Source organism: Melanerpes formicivorus, unplaced genomic scaffold, assembly GCF_026170545.1.
Source record: "Melanerpes formicivorus ecotype bairdi unplaced genomic scaffold, bMelFor1.0.p_v2 SCAF_10, whole genome shotgun sequence".
Taxonomy (NCBI): domain Eukaryota; kingdom Metazoa; phylum Chordata; class Aves; order Piciformes; family Picidae; genus Melanerpes; species Melanerpes formicivorus.
The window spans coordinates 19,674,915-19,695,566 of NW_027142362.1; the positions used below are offsets into that span (position 1 = coordinate 19,674,915).

At 41.0% G+C, this 20,652-nt stretch overlaps 2 protein-coding genes across 6 annotated transcripts in view; both read left to right on the plus strand.

Moving 5' to 3' along the window:
- Positions 1 to 10,072, plus strand: part of USP3 (ubiquitin specific peptidase 3) — an 82,478-nt gene extending 72,406 nt beyond the window's left edge. For all 5 annotated transcript variants that reach the window (XM_068144076.1, XM_068144075.1, XM_068144078.1 and 2 more), the window contains 8 exons: positions 284 to 397; positions 3,954 to 4,100; positions 5,963 to 6,069; positions 6,229 to 6,309; positions 7,236 to 7,354; positions 7,477 to 7,590; positions 7,704 to 7,771; positions 9,257 to 10,072. In XM_068144076.1, coding sequence (XP_068000177.1) covers positions 284 to 397; positions 3,954 to 4,100; positions 5,963 to 6,069; positions 6,229 to 6,309; positions 7,236 to 7,354; positions 7,477 to 7,590; positions 7,704 to 7,771; positions 9,257 to 9,422 — 916 coding nt within the window. In that variant the 3' untranslated portion in view covers positions 9,423 to 10,072. The remainder of the gene's footprint in view (positions 1 to 283; positions 398 to 3,953; positions 4,101 to 5,962; positions 6,070 to 6,228; positions 6,310 to 7,235; positions 7,355 to 7,476; positions 7,591 to 7,703; positions 7,772 to 9,256) is intronic.
- Positions 10,073 to 10,166: 94 nt separating this feature from the next.
- FBXL22 (F-box and leucine rich repeat protein 22) lies at positions 10,167 to 20,052 on the plus strand. Its single transcript, XM_068144081.1, has 2 exons — positions 10,167 to 14,841; positions 17,490 to 20,052. Exons 1-2 carry the CDS (start codon positions 14,507 to 14,509, stop codon positions 17,833 to 17,835), a joined length of 681 nt encoding a protein of 226 aa, XP_068000182.1. The 5' UTR covers positions 10,167 to 14,506; the 3' UTR covers positions 17,836 to 20,052.
- The last annotated feature ends 600 nt before the right edge of the window (positions 20,053 to 20,652 follow it).

The following is a 20,652-nucleotide window of genomic DNA, read 5'->3' on the forward strand; positions in this document are numbered from 1 at the left end:
CTTGTTTGGGCAAGTGTTAAGGGGATGATGTTAGTAGGCTCTACAGTAAAGATGGAGAGGTTTACAGCTGTGTCCTCAATGTATGGAATGTAAGTTTCATACCCTGTGGTTCTCTCCCAGTGTTGTGGGTAGGATTTTGGACATAGAATCTTTGCAGTACTAGAAAGGATATTTACCTTATCATTACAGTCTTTAACCAAAGTATCTTTACCACTGAGATAGTAAACCAATAAAGCTTATAACACAAACCAACATTAATCACCAGCTTTTACTTCTTTTCCAGTTCATTGGTGGAAGAATTCAGAAAGACACTCTGTGCTTTATGGCAAGGGAGCCAAACTGCATTTAGTCCAGAGTCTTTATTTTATGTTGTTTGGAAAATCATGCCAAATTTTAGGTAAGTTGTGTAAAATCGGAACAGTATTTGTGATTGCAGCCTCGTATTGCTGGTGTCCTACTCTAAAATTTGCTGAATCTATGGGATGCAATCCATGCAGATTCCCATATGCCCACAAGTATGCTTTGAGAAGGATCATCACTGTGATCAGCAGCTTTCTGTTCATCAGTAGTGCTTTTTTCCCTGCCACCCTTCTACCTTGGCTGCCATAAGAAAGTGACATAGTCAAGACTGAATAAGGTACAGCACCTACAGGCCTAAAGGCAAACATGCTGGCTGAAACTTCCTTGATTCTCTCAGAATACTGTAGTCACCAAACCAAATCAAGGACATCAAACAAGGGCTATAGGAAAGAAATCTTGTGCATAATAGGTATTTTGTGCCTACACTGACAAAAAAAGAAAGACAATAGAAAGAAAGGGAAGAAGCAGGTTACTCAAGTAAATCAAAGTATCATTCCTCTCCAAGGTCTCTATGTCCTGGCCCCTGATCCTCTTTCAAAGGAGCACTGAAACCTGTTAGGATATAGTGTGATGAAGGTAAGTTGCTCCATGTTTGCAGGTAGTAAAGATGTTCCAATATCTGTTACATCTCCAGCAGTGCTGAAAAGATGCTGTGAACACAACTGCTCAACAAGTAACCCTGGTAACCCAAATCTTTGTATTCTGTCCTTCCCACTGCCAAATATGTTTTACTTGGTTTATGAGAATCAAGGAAGTTTAATACCAGTAGTTGCAAGCAGCAACCAAAACACGGAGAAATGAACATCGTCCGTAATGCCCTTGACCAGTTTCCCTACTAGTGTTCAGCATAGTTCTTGTTAGACTGAGAAAACAGTTCATTTGAGTTCCTCAAGCAAATTTTCAGCACTGTGGGTTCTAGCCTAAGTTAAAAAAAAAGAAAAAAAAGTGCTGCTTGGGTTCTTCCCCTTCCATTTTTATTCCCATTTGGCTGGGAGCATGTCCCTCATTAATTGATGAGAACTCATTAAATCACATGGAGAATAGTGTCAGCTGTTTGGTAGATACTCACTCCCACATGGTCCAGGGAGAAAATCTGACTGTTCCGTGCTTAGTTATACCTTGTTAAAGCTAATGATGCTACAGTTCTTATTCTACCTCATGCAGTTCTTGTGAGATTGGGAGAAAAAGATGGATGGACATGGGTGTGGAAGAAGGCTGGAGCTAGTAGCATGTCAACAGCAAAACAGCCACTTTAGCTTGTGCTTGTGAAGTCTGAAGTGACGGGGCAGGGGGAGGAAATGTGTTTGGAAACATGGTCTGATTGTTTTTAGCCCAAAGAATTCAGTTGATAAAGCACCTTGTGCCTGCTTCCATGGACTGCAAGTCTTCTTATGGGAGTTAATTAAGCTGCTGCTGGTGCACCCTGTGGCCCTCTGTCTCACACTACACACAGGGAGTAGAAAACATCGTTTGTAGGTGCTTCAGGCTCAGTTGGAGTGCTTCTGGACTCTAGTGCTGCTCTGGAAGTCCTGCTCAGTGACTGCTGGGCAAAGCTGCTGCTGTCATTCTGCTGCATTCTGAAATAGTTCTGTAGTCTCATGCTGAGTTGCAGGGCTTGTACTTTGCTGCTGTAGTGCTGTATAAATAGCATGTTCTCTTTTCCTAGTTCCTGTGTTTATCCATATCTTGATGCCAGTAGGAAAAGGAACATAAAGGTGGGCCTGGTGTGAATTGCTTTGGGTGGATGGCCATGGGTTTTATTATACAAACTGCCTGTCAGAGGAACCCAGCTTTTTGCTGAAGGGCAAAATGATCAGTGTTTACTTTAAACAGTGCATCACCTCATCATGTTCTTTTAAACATCCCTGTCTCTATTTCTGCTTTTCACAAATTCAAATAATTTAAATCTGTAATTAACAGTTTCCAAGTACATGCACCAGGAGCACAAGTACTAACATGGAATGATTCCAAAGGTTATTTCATCAAATTTGTTGCAGAGCAAGTGTGCCATATACTGCAGAGCTCTTTTATGAGGAAAATAACATTGAACAGGTGTCTGAAGCAAAGACATGCCATGAATTTCATCTTTAGCTGTTTATTATGATTGTTTTATGTTTATTAAAGTGAAGATCTCTGTATTCAGTAAACAAAACAAATCCTGTTATCTCAGCAACTTCAAAATGATGGTGTCTACAGCTAACATGCAGCATTTTAGTTGAGGTCTGTGTTACCTCTCTGTATCACAACAATGTGTAATTATCATACAGCTTCAGGAGAATGGGTTCTAGTTTTGGTTGTACAGGACTCTGGCCTGTTGAAGCACAGCAGTGTTTCTGTGTGCCAGCTGTGCTCTTGTAAAAAGGTAGTTGAAGCTGGTGAGTTTTTCACTGTGCTGTAAGATACAAATGTGATTTCTTTTAAAGCTGCTAGTTTGGAAGAAACCATTGCTGCAGTTCTACAAGGTTAAAAGACTATTTAATTTTTTGTTACTTCCTAGCAATACTTTCATAGGACAACCCCATGTTCTTTACTAAGCACATCAGCCTCACATTGCACACTTAAATGGTACTGTTCTCATTTCTCTCTAGCTCCGTGTACTATGCCATGAGTCTTGGGGATGTTCTCCCTCCCTTGAGCAGTAGCAAAAGGGAGTTCTTTGGTGTTCTTTCCCAGCCATTCCTGTGCGAGAGTTATTGGTTATTGCCCATACTTACTGTGGAGTGGGGAGGAGGAACAGGGGCTGGGAGGCAGGATAAAGCAGTTAAGAAGAATGGATAAGAGGAACCAGCTCTGCTATAGACATTTCTGTAACTAAGCCTACAAAGACTTGCACATAATGATGTCAATGTTGCACAAAGCTTTCACTGTTTTGCTGTGTATGCTTTCCTGCTTCATTTCAGTATACATCTTATGGCAAATGAGTAGCAGTTGTGTGTTACATTTGATACATGATTTAACCTAAGTAACTTTAAAGGCGTATTTCACCCTGAGGGCTTCTCTGTTGTCTTCAAAGAGGTTTGTTAGGGTGAAATAATGACTCTTTAAGCAGTACTGCTGCTGGTAGTATGATGCATCTGAAACTGGAGCCCTACCCAACCAAATCCAAATGCTCAAGAGATGCTCTGGATAACTGCTGTTACCTCCTTTTCCCAACAAATAGTGTGTGGGTTATGCAGAGAAAGTGTGCAGTTCTGAGCATGGCTAGAGAGCACAGTAGCAGACTGAGGCTGGTGAGGCAAGTTACCTGAACAGGTGAGCAAATGTTTGTGATGTTTTCTAGTGTTTGGTAAAAGGCCTCGTTCCAGGTAAAAATGTCTTTTCTTTCATGTTTCTCCATCCTCAAAAAGAGATTCATAGAGAGGGCACAAGCTGCAAAGAGCCCAAAGTGCTGTGTTTGTCTAGATGTGACTGCCTTTCCAAAGGCTACTCGTAAAATCTTTTTGGCTGAAAACATACGTGCCTCTGTGAAGCCTGCTCAGGATCGTGAAACAAGCAAAAGTTCTGTCTTGTGACCCTGGTCCTCTCTGAGTTTTGGCACAAAAGCAACCTGTATATTTGGTAATCCTATTGCTGTCATTTCCTTTTCTCTTAAGGGGATACCAACAACAGGATGCCCACGAGTTCATGCGTTACCTCTTGGACCATCTACACCTGGAACTCCAGGGTGGCTTCAATGGTGTTTCACGTTCAGTAATTTTGCAAGAAAACTCTAGCCTGTCTGCAAGCAACAAATGTTGCATGTAAGAAATGTTTTTTAATTTCTTCAAAACCTTAATTCCTTTGTATGGGTCTGTGCCTGGTGGATCTGAAATTTCAGCTTCATGGTTCCTTGTTCTCTTCAGTGCCTCTGTTCAACCTGCAGGTCAATAATTCCATATAACCTGCATTTCAGTAATTTGTAACATTTCTAAGCTGCAGGCTATGCAAGGTTAGCATCCTGTAGGATGTATTTCCTTTCAAAAGGAAGTGTCTGAGGTCAGTTTTCACTGGTGTGAGTGACAACAGAGGCTAAGCTGTAAACACATTTTAGTTCACTAGTATTTCAGAAATAAAAAGAACTTTGTATTTTCTGTTCTGTACCTTTAAGAGATTTCTCCCCCCTTCTGTTTGGACCATGTAATTGTCTTAGCAAGATAGATGGCCTGAATGGCACAGGAGAAAAAAAGTAGCCAAGTATTGGTAGGTTTAAACTGTCAGCAGACCTCCTGGATTAATGACTGAGCAATGCAGTTGCAGCTTGAAGTCAGTTTTCCTGATGATCTTGCTATATTTGCATATCACCTGACACAGCTGATATGTTTGTTTGGCTGGGTTTTATCCTGGTAATTCTGACTTTCATGCTACCATTTTTCTCGAAACAGAGGAAATCCATGTGTTTCACTCCTCTTTCTGTACTCAAAATACTGAGTTCTGACCCAGGTGTGTCTTCTCAGACTGAAACTGTCACTGAGAGGAAGCAGTTTCATTTGCTTCAGGAAAGAATGTTAAGTCAGCTCAGCCTGGACATTGGTCCCTGAGTCCTTGAATTCCCTATGTAAGAGTTGTGTGAGCTTTCCCTTCCTATCCTGATTAGGACATACAAAGTGGGTCTGAGAGATGCAGGAATTTAGAGATGCTTTGTCAGGGAAAGCCTAGAGTTCAGGCTGTGCTCTACCACAGTTACATTGCTTCATTGATGCTTAAAAATCGCACAAAAGAATCTTAAAATGTCAACATCTTCAATGTTGAAACCCAAGGAGAATTTAAACTCTGTTCATGCAGTTACTCTAAATTTGTCTGGAGAATGGCTGTTCAGATGCATGATAAGGTGGAGTAAGCTGTTTTCTGTCAAGAGCAAATTAAGGTCATATACACTCAAATGCCTACAGTAAAGTAGTAAATACTCTGTGAGTGTTCTCTTCCAGAGAACCAGTTTATTTGGGTAATGATTTCCCTCTGCTCAACAAGAAGTGTTCAGATTAACTGTAAAGATATAGGTGGAGTGCAGACAAGGAACAGGTTTCTGCAGACCAGTAGCGTCAGACCTGCAAGCCCAAACGAGCAAGTTTAGAAGTTGTGTAATAATGGTAACATCCTCTTTTTGGTTTTGTAAATGGACTATGAGATGTGAGTGCATTAGTGACAGCATAGAGAACAGGGATGATGATGGATAGTTTGTCATCATGCAACTTAAGCTGTCTTTGGAAAGAGTCAAAATTATTTGTAACAGTGTAGAAAACACAAAATATGCTCTACCTACCTAAGGCTCTTTCTGCAACAAACATTTTGTCTTCTTAACTATAGTGTTAGAATACTGTAGACCTGAGAGCATGAACTCTCCACTCTAGAAATGCAGTTATCCACGATACTTGCAAGGTTGAAACTTCGAGCATCTGCTTAGAGTAGGTGTAGCTCAACCTCTCTTTCAGTACAAGATAAAGCAGACATATTACATCAGCCAAACATTGCATTGTTTAATCCTTGTGTGAGTGAAATTCCTGGAGGATGAACTCAGTCACTGCTCTGCATCGTAGCAGTGAGTTGTTAGCAGTAAACTGTAGCGTGACGAAAATTAAGCTCAGACATTCTGACTGACTTTACCTCTCTGATATGGTTTATCTAGAAATGGAGCATCTACTGTTGTCACAGCCATTTTTGGAGGCATTCTTCAAAATGAAGTCAACTGCCTAATATGTGGGACTGAATCCAGAAAGTTTGACCCATTCCTAGGTAAGATGCCTCTTGCTTTCAAAATACCAGGTGACTTAAAGCAGTAAAACACATCTGAAACTGGGTATGTTTAGATGTCAGAAAATGGAATCATAGTAGTAGCCTGAAATGATTCAGCATTGATTTATTCAGCCCTAATTTTCTTTTTTTTTCTTGCAGACCTGTCACTAGATATTCCAAGTCAGTTCAGAAATAAACGTACTAAAAACCAAGAAAGTGGACCAATGTGCACACTACGGGGTAAGAGCGGTTAAATATTGGAATCAGTATCATGACCAAGCATATACTCTTCAGAGCATGTTTCAGAGGAGCCAGCCTTTCTGCTGGGTTGGGACTTAGTGCTTGCTACGTGCCATCTAACTTTGTAAGATTGTGTGGCAGAAGGTGCCAGAATAATTTTCTCTGTGTGTTTTACCCCAGTCACTGGTTATTGGCATACTACTATTATAAATGGGCTGAGAATTGCCTCAAGGGATCAGGTTAATATCAAGAAGCATTTCATCAGAGATTTTTCTTTGTGATCGGAGTATGCATTCCAGTCTTTCCAACCAACATGTACCTGTGCTGTTGCCTGTTGGCATTTCCTGAAGCTTTATGCCACTTGGATCTTGGGTGTTTTGCCTTTTCCACAACAGAAATGCTATCCTGCCTAGCTGGGCAGTAGTGCTTCTTGCTGACCTTGGTTTAAACAGTGTTAATTGTTACAGAATTGTGAGTATACTTGCTGCCAACAGTGAAATACTAATTCCCTGTTACTTTCTCTGTTCCCTTTTGTACCTCAAACTGAATCACCTTTGAAAGCTGAATATGCTTTTAGAAAGTAATTCAGTTTATTTGGGAAACACTTTGTTCTGAATGCTGGACACAATCTTGTTTGAAATATGAGAATTTCACGAATGGCTTTTTTCCCCTGGAACTGCTCATAGCTGTGTTCTCAGGAAAAGGGAATGCTGCATGTTACAGCAGGTTCTTGTATTAAAACACATAATAAACAGCTTTTTTCTGCACAGATGTGTGTAATAACTAAAAAACTGCAGAAGATACAGAAAGCTTTTCTACGGTGCTGTATTTGTTGTATTTTATGTTGCAAAAGTCACTTGATGTCATCTTGAATTAGGTTTCTTCATGTGGCTGTTCTACTATTTTTGTATCTTGTTCTTTTTTAGATTGTCTTCGCAGTTTTACAGACCTGGAAGAACTTGATGAGACAGAGCTGTATATGTGCCACAAATGCAAGAAGAAACAGAAGTCCACCAAAAAATTCTGGATTCAGAAACTACCAAAGGTTTGTATAAGCTTGAAAAGTAACTGTGACACAATAAAACAGCACAGCCCTCCTATAGGCTACTGCAGCTGTCTAGCACCTCTTCCTCTAAAGCATCCTTTGTTCTTGTTTCTATCCTGTAGGTGCTATGCTTACACTTGAAACGATTTCACTGGACAGCATATCTGAGAAACAAGGTGGATACGTATGTTGAGTTTCCCTTACGAGGTCTAGACATGAAATGCTACTTGTTAGAGGTATGGAAACCCAGGGTATTTTCTGTAGAAAGTTGTTCCATGATTTGTGTCTTTATTACAAACCATAGTAAGTGCAATTGAGATCTGAAGAGTTTTTGTCTTTTGAACCACAGCCTGAAAACAGTGGCCCAGAAAGCTGCCTGTATGACCTCGCCGCTGTTGTTGTGCATCATGGCTCAGGGTGAGTACATGCAGTAACCTGCTTCTTGGCAGAGACCTTCTCCCCATTGAAGTACATGCAGAGTTTATCTATGCTTTTCTGGCCCTAGTGAATGTTTTTACTGGTGGAGATAAACATGGAACTAGGTTGAATTAACTTCAGATAGATCTGTCTAGTTATTCCTGTGAATGCCCACTGGCAATCTTTGGGGGTAGTGTAGTTGTTCTAGGAATGCTAAGCCCTAAACCAAGAGAGTGAATCAAGGGGCTTTCCAGAATCTAACACCTCCTTTTAAATCCCTTTGTACAAAGCAGGAATACTATTTCCCCTTTTGATTCACTTCAAAAGGCAGATGTACATTCATGCCAAGAGTCTGTGGTGTGTGCACACTTGGAACAAGGTGCAGTTGAGACTGGCACAGTGGAAGCAATCATCTGGCACTTACCCTCTCTTTTATGGGGGTAGATGCCAGTCAGCATGCAACAAGGCTGTCTGGTGTTCATATTTGGAAGTGAGGTGGCTGGATGTGCTGTAGTTTGCCCAGCCTTAGACAATCTGTTGAGAGTAACAACTGGGACAAGAAACCTGCTTATCCTAATAGAAACATGTTCTTGTTTAAGCAACCATTCTAAGGGAGTAAGCTGTGTAAGAGGTTTCCTTAAAGAAACTAAACCCCGCTAATCAAAGCTTGCTGATACTTGAACTTAGTTCAAAGCTACTAATGCAAAAGTTCTTGTGCAGAAAGTAAGTCTCTCCTTTTGCTTGCTCAAGAGGGAAAGGTCTTAGACAATTGCTAAAGGCAGCTCTCATAGCACCACAAGGTGCAGCCAACTGGCATTCAAAGCTGTAGGAAGCCTAGTCATGATTACAGTGGAATGAGCTGGTTGGAAGCATTGCTCCTGTGTTACAATATGTAAGCAAGCAAGTAAAAGCAGACATTATCTTGGGGGTAGCAGGGAAGTTTGGGGTGTAAGTTCTGCTACGTTAGAAAACATGGCTCCAAAAAGTGGGTCAGTTTTTCAGGCTGCATTTGACATTTTCTCCTTGGTAATCTTAATTTTGCTGTAAGTGATTTTAATCATATTTAGACTGAGAGAGCTGCTGTAGATCTAAGTAAGTGGGGAAGATTTCTGGGAACGAGCATTTTTGTATATAATACTTCAACAACAGCTACTGGCCTATATAAAAAGCAAGTCTAACATGAAATTTTACAGTTGTAAGAAGCCCTGCTTGAAAAAAAAAAAATAGGGGTTGATAATAGATTTGGATCAAATACCATTTAGCTCATCCCAGTGAGTCATTATGTTACTTAATGGAAAAGTTTAATTTGGAGAACTTGGAGCCCCACAGAGTAAGAAGGGAGACATCCTACCAACGACTGCTGTGGAAGGCTGTCTGTTCCTTTCTTCCTCTGTCCTGGGAATTAGTCCTAACAGAAAATGCATCAGAGAATGAGGTTGTGTGTCTCCTGACTGTCCCTTCTTTCCTCACCTTCCCTGCTGACAGCGTGGGCTCCGGACATTACACCGCTTACGCCGCTCACGAGGGCCGGTGGTTCCACTTTAACGACAGTACTGTAACTCTGACCGACGAGGAGACTGTGGTAAAGGCCAAGGCCTACATCCTCTTCTATGTAGAACGGCAAGCCAAATCTGGATCAGACAAACTTTAATACCTCCTTTGAATTCTTTCTTATCAAGTCCATGGGACAAAACATTTCCATTTTTCCATAAATACTTGATCCAAGACTATTAATTTCATTGTGCACTTTTCAATTTCCTCTTGTGGGTTTTAGTTTTGTTGTGTCAATGGTAGCATTTGACTTACTGAACTTGGACACAAACTAACTTTTTTTTTTTAGTTATACCAGAAAACCTCAGCAGATTTTGATTTGCTGCTTTAGTTGTGATAACTCAATTTTTATATATATATAGTTTCATGAAATACTTAGTTATTTGACTTTTTTATATTGTTTTCAGTTCTCACTTTCTAAAGGCACATTTACATCAGAGAAGCTTTCTGTCCTCTTTACAAGCAACATAAATGTGCTTCTGATTATGAAGAGCAATATAACTTGATGCTGTTCTTGCAGCTGTTGCATAGATACAATTTTCATGTTCAAATCAAAGGATTGTTTGCACATGCTCTTTTTGCTCGTGCAAGAAACTAAACAGTGACTTCTGAACAATCGTTCTTTGTCTGCAGAAGAGGGGAGATGTGGCATCATTAAGTAGACCAGGTAATTGCTGCTATATTGGTGTGTATTCAGGCTGCTGACTTTCAGGAATCATTGTAAATAAAGAGTTGGTTCAGTTGCATCAATCCTGCAGTTTAATACAAGTATTCCTCATGTATGCTCTGCTCCTCCTTTTTTTTTTTTTTTTGTTAATAACCTTAAAATATGTAAATGGCTACATTATGTTGAGATTTTTTTTTTTAAACCAAACCTGAATTGCCTTAGACATCTCTTGTGTTAGACTGTCATCCTGAAATGTGAGCAGGAACGCTTTCTTGCTTGAAAACTTGGAGGCTTCCTGGCAGTGGGACCCCAGCCTTTCTTCCTGCTGGCAGTTGTGAGTACAGCCCTGAAATGGGTGGTTTGTGGGAAGAGTCTTACGTGTCAATGTAGGTCCTGTGTATGAAGTGCTGGAGGTCACTTAGAGGAGAAAGGAAGCAGGTGGTTTTGCAGAGGCTTTGCATGGCAGTTGAAGGGAAGATGCTCAGTGTCACAGGAGCCTGCTTGATGGAAGGGGATGCGCTGAGACCGACTGTTGACTGAGGTAGCTGCAGCAGCTATGCAAAGGCCCCGTGAGGGATCTTTATCCACAGTCTCTACATGAATGCTAGTTTCTAAAACTTTACTATGTGATGGAGAAACATATTTTATTTTTCTTTTTGGTTAAGGAACACCCCCACCCCCTTAATTTTACCTGTACTCTTGTGGATACTGAAGTCAGTTAATGATTTTTTGTTTTTTTTAAGAAAGCCCAGAGTTCCCCCAAAACCTGAAATGTTACAACTGCTACATTTCAGGTCTCTTTCCCCAGCCCTTCCTTTGTAGCAAGCTCTCATGTGCCTAGTAAGGAACTGGACACTGCTAAAATCTCAAAAGCATGGCAGTTAGAGTCACACCATCAAGTGGCACCTGTTCATTGTGATGACTGTACAATACAGTAGCTGAACACGCAAGCACTCAGGTAAGATGTGAGTCTCCTTTTTAGTTGATGCTTCTGAAAGATGTCGTGCACAGTAAAGACTTCCCTACAGGCCATACCATGGCTCATCTTGCTGCACAGTGTGCATCAGTTCCCATGCTGCACTGCCAAGGCCAAAGTGAAGGCAGTCAGATGGGTTTTAAATTACAATGTCAGACAGTGCCATGAAAAACCTAAACCAGGAAAGAGAAATTGGCTCAACGTGAAACTGCAGAAAGCATTCAGCACTACTAATGCTGTATGAACATGTAAGCTGTCCAATAGTTGTAAGCTATTGTGATGATTATTTGATACATTTAAGTGACATACAGTAATAGAATAAGAACAACTCTACATTATTTAAATTGAGATAGTTTGTCACCTACCCTTTTCCTACTTCTTGCTGCCAGAGCCTTTTTCTTGATCACAACAGGTAGCTGTTACCATTTATACAGGCAGAAAAAGGTATTTATTTGAGAGACTTCATTGGTGTGCAGGGCAAGTGAAGTACCTTACCATGTGATTACCCTGAAGCGCTGCCTTACTGCTCACAGTTAGTTGGGGAGATAAGTAGTGCCCCTCTAGAGCTGTGTTTTCTGCATGCTACTTGAATTGCATTGCTTTTAGAATTTAAGAATACAAACCTATAAATACACAAGTAGTTATGGGCCAGAAACAGTGTTCTTGCAAACCAGTGATGTAAATGTGCCTTTCTCTATTTTTAGAAACCTAAATTTGTAATCTTCAGCAACATTCACTTTTTTTAGCAGCTTCTACTTCTCCAGTTAATTTTTGGGGTCAGAGTTCTGTTCTCACTTCACCATTTCCTTTCAGTAATGTTAAGGTCTTGGGCATGGTCCATTTGAGACAGCCATGGAAACACAATGCAATCATGTCAGGCTTGTTCTGGCAGCAGGTGGTGACAAGGACTCAGCCATATGCTTCACTGGAACAAGAACATTGTAAATCCTTTCCTAATTTAACTTACTCCCACTGCAAACCCAGATGGACAGTATGAACAGTTTGTTGTGGCAACACAAGTATTTCTCTTCCTGGTGGAGAACTTTGCTTATCCACTGTATTCTATTCAGTGTGGTGTCAAAAAAAAAAAAAAAAGAGAGAGTAATTAAGCACTGAACCAGTAACATATACTGCACCTGGCCTAGTATTACATTTTTAACCTTACTTGTATATCCTATATTTATCTACTAGCTGGGGAAGGGGGGGAATATCTCATTTCATTTAAGCCAAATGTTTCTCTTCTACTTACTGCTGATCATAGTACACACTAACTGGCAAGAATTGGTTTCTTGCTTGTGACTGCTCTGCAAGCAACAACTGCTCTCTACAGTTCAAAGACTTGCATATTTTTCACCAAAATTTGTCTGATCAAGGTTGTCCTTTTGTTAGTAATTGTTTAGCCACGCATACAACTGGAGACAAGATTTATGTAAAACAGACTTACAGAATGTCCAGCTCTCCAAATACTTCTGCTTTAGTGTGCTGTGTAGTGTGCTGTAAGTGCAGCATTATGCCAAACTCTAAAGCAGTTGCAGACAGAGCTGCTTCTTATTGTATAGGCAGAAGGTGCTTTCCAGAGCGAGTTTAACACTGTCTGACAGACAGGGACAGTGGACTCGTATCAAAAGCAAGAGCCGTTTGTAAGGATTTTACTAAATCAATGGAAAATGTAAGACGTGGTGTTCAAAACTTTCCCCAACAATGTTTCATTACTGATGTGTCTGTGTCTTACTGATGAGGTAATCAGCACCTTGAAAATTGATTCCAGTGTGCTTTAGGATATCCTCAAGTACTGTAGTGCCATAGTTGTAATTGTTTACCATTAAAATCTAGTGTGTAATTTTCAGTGAGAATTACTGACTGTGCTCATCTTGTGCATTTCTGGATCATTTCCAGGTTGAATGTGAATTATCTCTCATTCACACAATGTGTTTATGGAAGATGTGCCATTAAAGTGTCTCCTTTCCTTAGAAAAATGAAGCTCCTCTCCTCCTTCTGCAGGTTGCAGAGTATCAATAGTGTAAATCCTTTCAACACAGAGTATTTTACCTTGTTCTGGAGAAAACAAAAAGCAAACTGAAGCATTCCCACTGTGAAACAGCTGTAGCACAACTTTGCATCTAAACCCTAAGAGGACCTCTTTTAAAAGGTTCTGTCACCCAACAGCTGTTACTTTTTCTGTCAGAGGGGGGAGGTGTGCCCTCAGTGTACTACCGCTGGTAACCCTGTCATTCAAGGTTGCTTGTTTCTTGCTGGCTTGGGGTTTTTATAAATAATATTCTCATCTGTGTTAGAACTCTGAGCAGCCTCAACTATTTACACCTGCTCAGAAATGAAGGTAAGTTCTGAAAAGGATGAGCAAGACAGAGAATGGCAGTGAGAGGATCAAGAACACCAACTGCAGCCACCTTCTGTAAGCTGCTGTTTTGCAGTGACTAGCTTACCTGGTATTTGCAATCACATCTACTCATCCCTTCCATACCTTCAATTAAGTACTCATGCCACTGGCTGGAGCTTGTTTCTGAGTGTGGGTAAGGAGCAGGAAACATCTTCTCATTTCAAGAACAATAGCAAACAATAAAGGCTATGAAACAAAAAAATTACTGGCAACAACTGTTTAACACAGCTTACCATATATAATAGAAAATTTCTGACCCTGAAGAACTCAACAGTCACCATTCCTGGGGTTTTCTGACTCTATGTAACCAGAGACATGACTCAAAGACTGGTAAGAAGCCACAGTAATTGTCAGACTGCAAACAAATTTCAAATACTGTTTTTTTCCAGAGCTGAATTTCAAACTGCATTCTCAGGGTAAGAAGGAAAAAAATTAACTCACCCCTGTCACATACTGAAACAAAGCAACTTCAAATGCACCTCCCATGGCTACTGAAAATGCAAGCCCCTTCCAAACTTCCTGCAGGCAAAAGTAGCAGGAGCAGCTAGCTTTGTTTACTCAAGTAACTGCAGAGGAACTCCACCTAAGTCTAAGGCTGAAGCTGCAGACTCTGTCTGCACAGAGGCTTTAAATTAAAGCACCCAGGGAATTTTTCTGCTCGTGTTGCAAGTTGCTCCTGAAAGTATCCCAATATAACAGTTCTTGAACAAGAAACAAAAGTGCAACCTTACAAGAGCCAGTGAATGGAGAATAAAAAAGCAAGTCCACCGAGTTTGAGAGGCTGGTAACCTGCACTCCCCTTCCCCCACCCCCAGTTTAGTAACTAAGCAGAAGAGCAGCACAAAACTTCAGAAGTGCCTAAAAGAAATCCCTTTTAAGGAAGCATTTCGTGAAAGTCAAGTGCTGCTGTTCCACAGGCCTGTTCCATTCCCTTAATGGAATGTAACAAGAGTTTCATGCACGTGTGTTTCTTTCCTGTCCCTGTTCTGTGCTCCTGCACCAGCTGTTAGCCAAAAATAAACACCATTCCACAGCCATATATGTGCAACAGCCTGCTGAGCATCCTGAGCCCCCGTCCAGCACTGCTGTTAGTTCACGGGGCCAGAAGCCTGGCTTCTATCTAGCAACAAGCTCTGAACGGCTATGCACATAACCCAGCTGAATCAGGAATGCCTTTTACATCTATTTTCTTTTCTGGACAAGAACAGCCGGAGAAGCTTAGCAAAAACATGTCACAAGTTGCTAGAAGTGTTTCAGGATCCTTTACTGTGGCCTTTGTTGAACTTCCATTCTCCAACGGAACTGAAGAAGGATAATTTTCTCCTGGGACCTGCTTTAAAATACTTATCCATCTGTTGGTATTCAGAAAGAGTCAAGGTGTGTAACATTGAGGACTGGATGAAAAACAGTCTCCAGAAAGACTTCTGTAACAAGCATGAAAACACTGTCAGTGATTTTTTACTAGAAGTTTGCAACAGGTATGTTCTTTGTGTGTGAAACTACAGCTACTACGAAGGTTAACTGCCATGAAACGAGACATTTGAGAGCTGTTTACTCCATACATCTTGCCTGAAATGGAACATTAAGTGTGTGAGTGCTTTGACTTTGCAATTTTAATGTGGTGCAAATAGCCTTCACTTTCCTTCAGCTTTGTCTTTTTTTCTTTTTCCTTCTTGTTTTTTGGAAGAATGACTGATTTACAAAGGTGCAGTGGTGCCTACTAAATTGCTGCTTAGGGGAAGTCTGCTATTCTGACAGTGCAAAAGCCTTGTCCTGTGGGGAGAGGCTAGAGGAAGGACATGATTTCAAATAGTGCAGGCACCTTATAACAAAACCAAGTTCTTTAAATGTTACTAAACAGATTTGTTTCATTCTAAGGTTTAGCATTGCTTTGTACTGACATGAAACTCTTACTACAGTAAAGGAAACTAGCTCTGGGTGCACATCCTTGTGTGTAACAAAGCAGCTCTAAGGAAAAAAAGCTGCATTACATCAGGAGGAGAAAATATGGTAGAGCAAAATCCTTGTGCTTTAGTAGCACTGAGGACAGCTGTGGCCTTAGAGCCAATAGGGACGTGTCAGTGCCTCTCCTGAAGCGGCACACCTTTTTGCCACAACACAAACCAACAAGTTCTATCTGGAAGTAAAAATTAAAACCCCAAGAAATGGGAGAATAGTGCCCAGACACACAGTGTCTTTGTGAGAACTAGCAATACTGCAATCACAAAATGAGGACTGAAATTCAGGTTCTGAACAGAACCTTAAGTTGCAAATACAAAACTTCAGAAGTAACTGTTTTAGAACACCTGATTAAAAGATAGGATTAATTAGCAAAGTATCATAAGGAAGCATTTTTGCCTACAAAGGACGTATCCTCTCCTTTTGGCACTGGAATACTTACTGAGAGTCCACACTTAATATTCCCACTTCCTGCCATCACAAATTAAGATTCAGAAAGAGGACACGAGACTGCAGCTCTGCAGAAATAGTTTTAAAGTGCAAGATCCATAATCACAAACTGGTTGCTGGACAAAATTCCAAGCAGAGCCTGGGTAGTAAGCAATCCCAGAAGTTCATACAAATTCAGCAAGTGCCTTTCAGTCTTACATGGATTTGTTTACACAAGTTCAACCACTCTTCTAAATGACAGTGAATATTGACACTTGCTCCCATTTTAGCCTTCAAAAGGCAAGTTCCTGCCTTTATTTTTTAAGTAACCCAGTGAAAGCATTTCCCTCTGCACAAAATTTCTAGCATCCTGTGCAAAGAATCATGCAAATTCAATGAATACACAGCTATTCTCCCTGAGTCTGGAGTACTTGACTCCACTGATAAAGCCACATGAGATGGCAGGTGGGAGCCTCTCCTGATCTTGCCTGCTTTAAAAGTTTTTCTAACTAAGGAGTAAAGGGAAAAACTAAAATCATGCAGCTCATATAATCTCACTTCATTACGTCTGATTGAACTGCAAAGTCAAGCAGCAGTTGGGGGATGAGGCGGGTTGCAGAGCAAGAGGAGTGTGTACAGTGTACCAGACACAGGGACCAAAGCACATGCTGTACTGATGGCAGAGCTCCTTGTTTGGCCCTGCTGCTGTGGAACACTTAAAACCCTGATAGTAGCTGTAACCACAAAGCTTGGTATGGTCATGCTGAGGACACCTTACAGTCTTTGCAGGATGGAGGCACACTAATTGTTGTGCCCACAGGGCTCACAAGATCACCATTAGCTTTTCTGTAATCTGCTTTCCCTGCAACAACAGAGCCTGCAGAAGGCCTGTACTAACAAAGAAACATGGAGCTGCATTTAGCTAAATAGCTGAACAGCTGAACTGCTGCTCCCTGGAGAGCTGTGTGAGCCAGAAGCCAAGCATTTAGTACAAAAGGCTTTACAGGCTGGCACACAAGAGTCCTTGCAACCATGCCTGGTCAGCACAACAGCCTGTAATAACTGGTCTGATCCAGTTTTCTATACAAGGACAGTTGGTATAAACCATGAACACACTGCCTTGGAACAGGCCTTTTCTATACTTTCCTAGGTCTACCCAAGCCAACAAAAAAAGCCTTTTTACTTTGCTGTGTCATTGCTGAACAGCAGAGTTCTTGCCAGCTTCAATTATTTGAAGGAAGGTTTGAGAGTTGTATGGGGTTCAAGCATAAGGACTCTTAGCTAGTACCTGGCACCTAATCAGTAAATCCAAGGAACTGATATACACCTATTGAGTGTCAAGAGTGAGAGTGTCTTAGCCCCGTTCAGCATGTCTACACTGCAGCCTCCTCACTCAACTCTCCTCAAGTTCAGCCTGAATTAAATCTCATCTCTACTGGGTCTTCATTCACTGTGCTTCAAGAAATGCAGCACCGTGTAAGCCCTTACACCAAAACCCACCACCAACTATGACAACCCAGCTGTAACATTGGTACCAACAGAAAAGCAAAAGTTGTGCAATTGGTAGAGCTGAGCATTAATACCTACATGTTCCACCACCTACTCATGCATTCTCACCTCTCCTGCTGGTGGAGGAGATATTTTTCTAACTTTCATATTTATACTTGAATGTATTAGCTTCTCCAAGCTCTAATATTTCTTTTCCCCCACATCTCACCTGTAACCATCATGCTTTCAGATGTCCAAACCTGCTGTCTCTGACCCTCTCTGGATGTGGCCACGTTACAGACGATTGCATCTCGCTTCTACTCATGAACTGCCCAAACCTCAAGACACTCAAACTGGAAAACTGTGTGCGGATCACTGACCAGACACTAGAAGCAGTGATCTGCTATGGGGCATCACTGCAAACACTCCATGTGGATTTCTGCCGGAACATAACACAAACTGGTCTAGAGAGAGTAAGGGAAAAATGTCCTTCAGTAATGCTGAGAGCAGAGAGAAGTGCTAACATGATTCCAGACAATAAGCCCCAAAGAAAGTTGATGCTTAAAAAAGCATCAAGAAAATTGGTTCAGGTTTGAGCACAACAAATTGTATAAGCTCAGTTAAGTGTGGGTATTTCACCTAACTTTCACTCCCCTCTCAGGTAACATTACTTCGATGACCTGTGGCTCCTTTCCTGAATTCTGGCTTGAGTCCAAACACATGGTAGGTTTTGTAAAGGCTGCACTGGGAAAGGGCATTTCCACCAGTACAGTCAAAGAAAAACAAAAATGATTGCTTTCTGTTGTGTCTTTAAACTAGAAAGCCCTGCACTGCTGTCACAAAATACTAGATCTGGTTAAGCTGAAAACTGCAGTCAAGCATCTCACTCAGAAGCAAGAAGCAGCAGTGCATTTTACTGAGGTAAAACAATCATTTGACAGAGTGCAGCAAATTCAATGGAATCTAACAAAGGTTGACATTGGTTTGACAAGGTTCAATAATTTCCATGGCAAGCATCACCTTATTAATCACTGCATGGAAGAAACATACAAAGGAAAACTGAGTTAGAATTGAGTTAGAATGATCCACACAAGAGAGCAGAGATGCAAAGAGTAAGAACCCTCCCATTGAGTCAGAAGGTTCAGAGTGAATCCTCCTTGCTTTCTAAACTGTACCTGCTAACCATGCTACGCAAGATGCCAGCAAAAGCAGAGCACCTGACAACCATCACTTTCTTAGCCAGTAACATCTCTAGCTGAGCTGTCACATTTAACTCACAAATGGAGGGGGCACAGCAAAGGGTACAGATCACAGTCTGCCTCTTTGGGTAATGTGCTCTGACAAGGCAGACCAAGTTAATTTTGAAAGCTGACATTTGAGGAAGCGCAGAAGGAACAAACCTGAGTTTACAGAACCACCCTACAGGAAAAGGCCATGACCTGCCACCCATAGCCTTAAATGCCAAGGAGCACGCTACAGCAGACATCTTTACAAACACCTGTTTCTCACTGCAAACAAAAAATCCCAAATGGCTGTTTTAATCCCAAACCACAAGGATGTCACTTCCCTGCATGCTGCTCTGCTACATGGAAGTGACACTTCTTTTTAATGAAGGGTTGCTACGGCATGATATACAAAATTTGACATCAAAGGCTGGCATGGTAAAATACTTGCCTTGATGGAACACAGTGGGATTTAGTCACAGTGCTATGTACTCAAAACTGATAAAAGCACATTCCATGACTACACACAGGAGGAAAAGCAAACATTTCTGAGTGCCACCTTACTGTGTTAACTGTACTGCAGTGACCTCTTAAGAGTCTGCCTGTTGAATCTGTCTCATTATAACACTACAGAAAAAAACTCTGTGATCATCTACCTGCAATTATTCAAGTTTGTTTAAACTACAGCATGCTTTTTTTAAAAGCACCCTGTCTCAAATCCTATGCTTTACTTTGTGTGGCAGCAGGGCCTCAAATTCTGCTCTTTGTTTCTTATTTTATTCAGCAGTCCTGACACAAATTCAGGATTCTGACTCTCAGAGAGCACACCATAATAAACAACCCTGCCAGTTCTGGCTGACTCTGCAGCTGAACTTGTCTTTAAATCTCTATCTCATTCAATAGAATCCACTGAAGGAGTTTATGCTTACAAAGCCTCATAGCTGGTTAAATCTGGCCATCAATAACCTGGTCTCCCCTGGAAGACCAGATGTCCATTCAGCTTAAACATCAAACAGAAGCTTCATACAAACCAGTCTGATAGCCTCTCTGGATCCCAAATAGTTCCAGCTTAAATCACAATGAAGTCTACAGCAGTTAAGATTTCATTTGAAATTAAAACCTTACATTCAGCTAAGTGGTCTTAAAAAGTAAATGCAAATGTAGAATATTAACTTTCAGAAATACTGTTCTGTCCCAGAGTCAGCACTTCTGTTCCATTACATAGCAGTTATTCCAGACTTTACCACTACAGCCATCTATGGGCATATACCACAGCAACTTCTGAAATGGTTGTTCAATGCATTATTAAAGGCTGCCACAAACAGCTAACATGACACATGTTTTTCTTTAGATTTAGGGAACAGCATGACTTAGCAGAAATATTGACTACAGTCCTAGGGATGATTCCTTTGTCTGCAAGAACAAATGAGCTAGTTATGAACTCTTGAAAAAGATTATGTGGTGCATCAAAAATAGTAAAAGGACTTCACAGTTCTCAACAGAAGTGAATGGTTCAGAGATTCAGATACGCTTTGGTATGCCCTAATTTGGCTGAGCTATGAAATAAACCACAGCATTACAAGAACTTAACCAGAGCTGAGACTCTAAATACTTGATCAATATATCTGTAAGAAGCGCTCTCTTAGAAATAAGTAATTTCTTTATTGCCTCTTCACAACTTAGAGATATTTAGTGTCATGACACTAAGATTCTGAGATTTCATTAAGTTATTCCTAAATGTTTAAGTAGGACCCTTAGGCACTACAAAGTAAAGAACAAAATTGGAAGCACAGTCAGGAACTAACAGCAATCCTAAATCAGCATTTACAACTTCAGAAGGAGATTGCTGGCCTGAACAAATTTACTGTGATGTGGAAATGAGGATGCTGACGTAATTCCTACCTTGAATACCCAACTGGTGAAACCCCACCAGTTTCATATATTGCTGACAAGCCAAAATAATGTAGGAATTCTCTATAATCACATTAGTAACCAAAATCCTTCTCTTGATGCCAGTGCCCTGTGATGAAAGGCACATCCCTGTAAATGTAACAGATTTTCAGGTGGGTGCAGGATGTGAAAATGGGTTTGCATCTATCTACGTATTATTTATGCTTTTATATCAGGACCGTGGGGTGGTTTTTTTTGGGGGGAGGGGCCCCTACACACAGATGACACATGGATGGATGC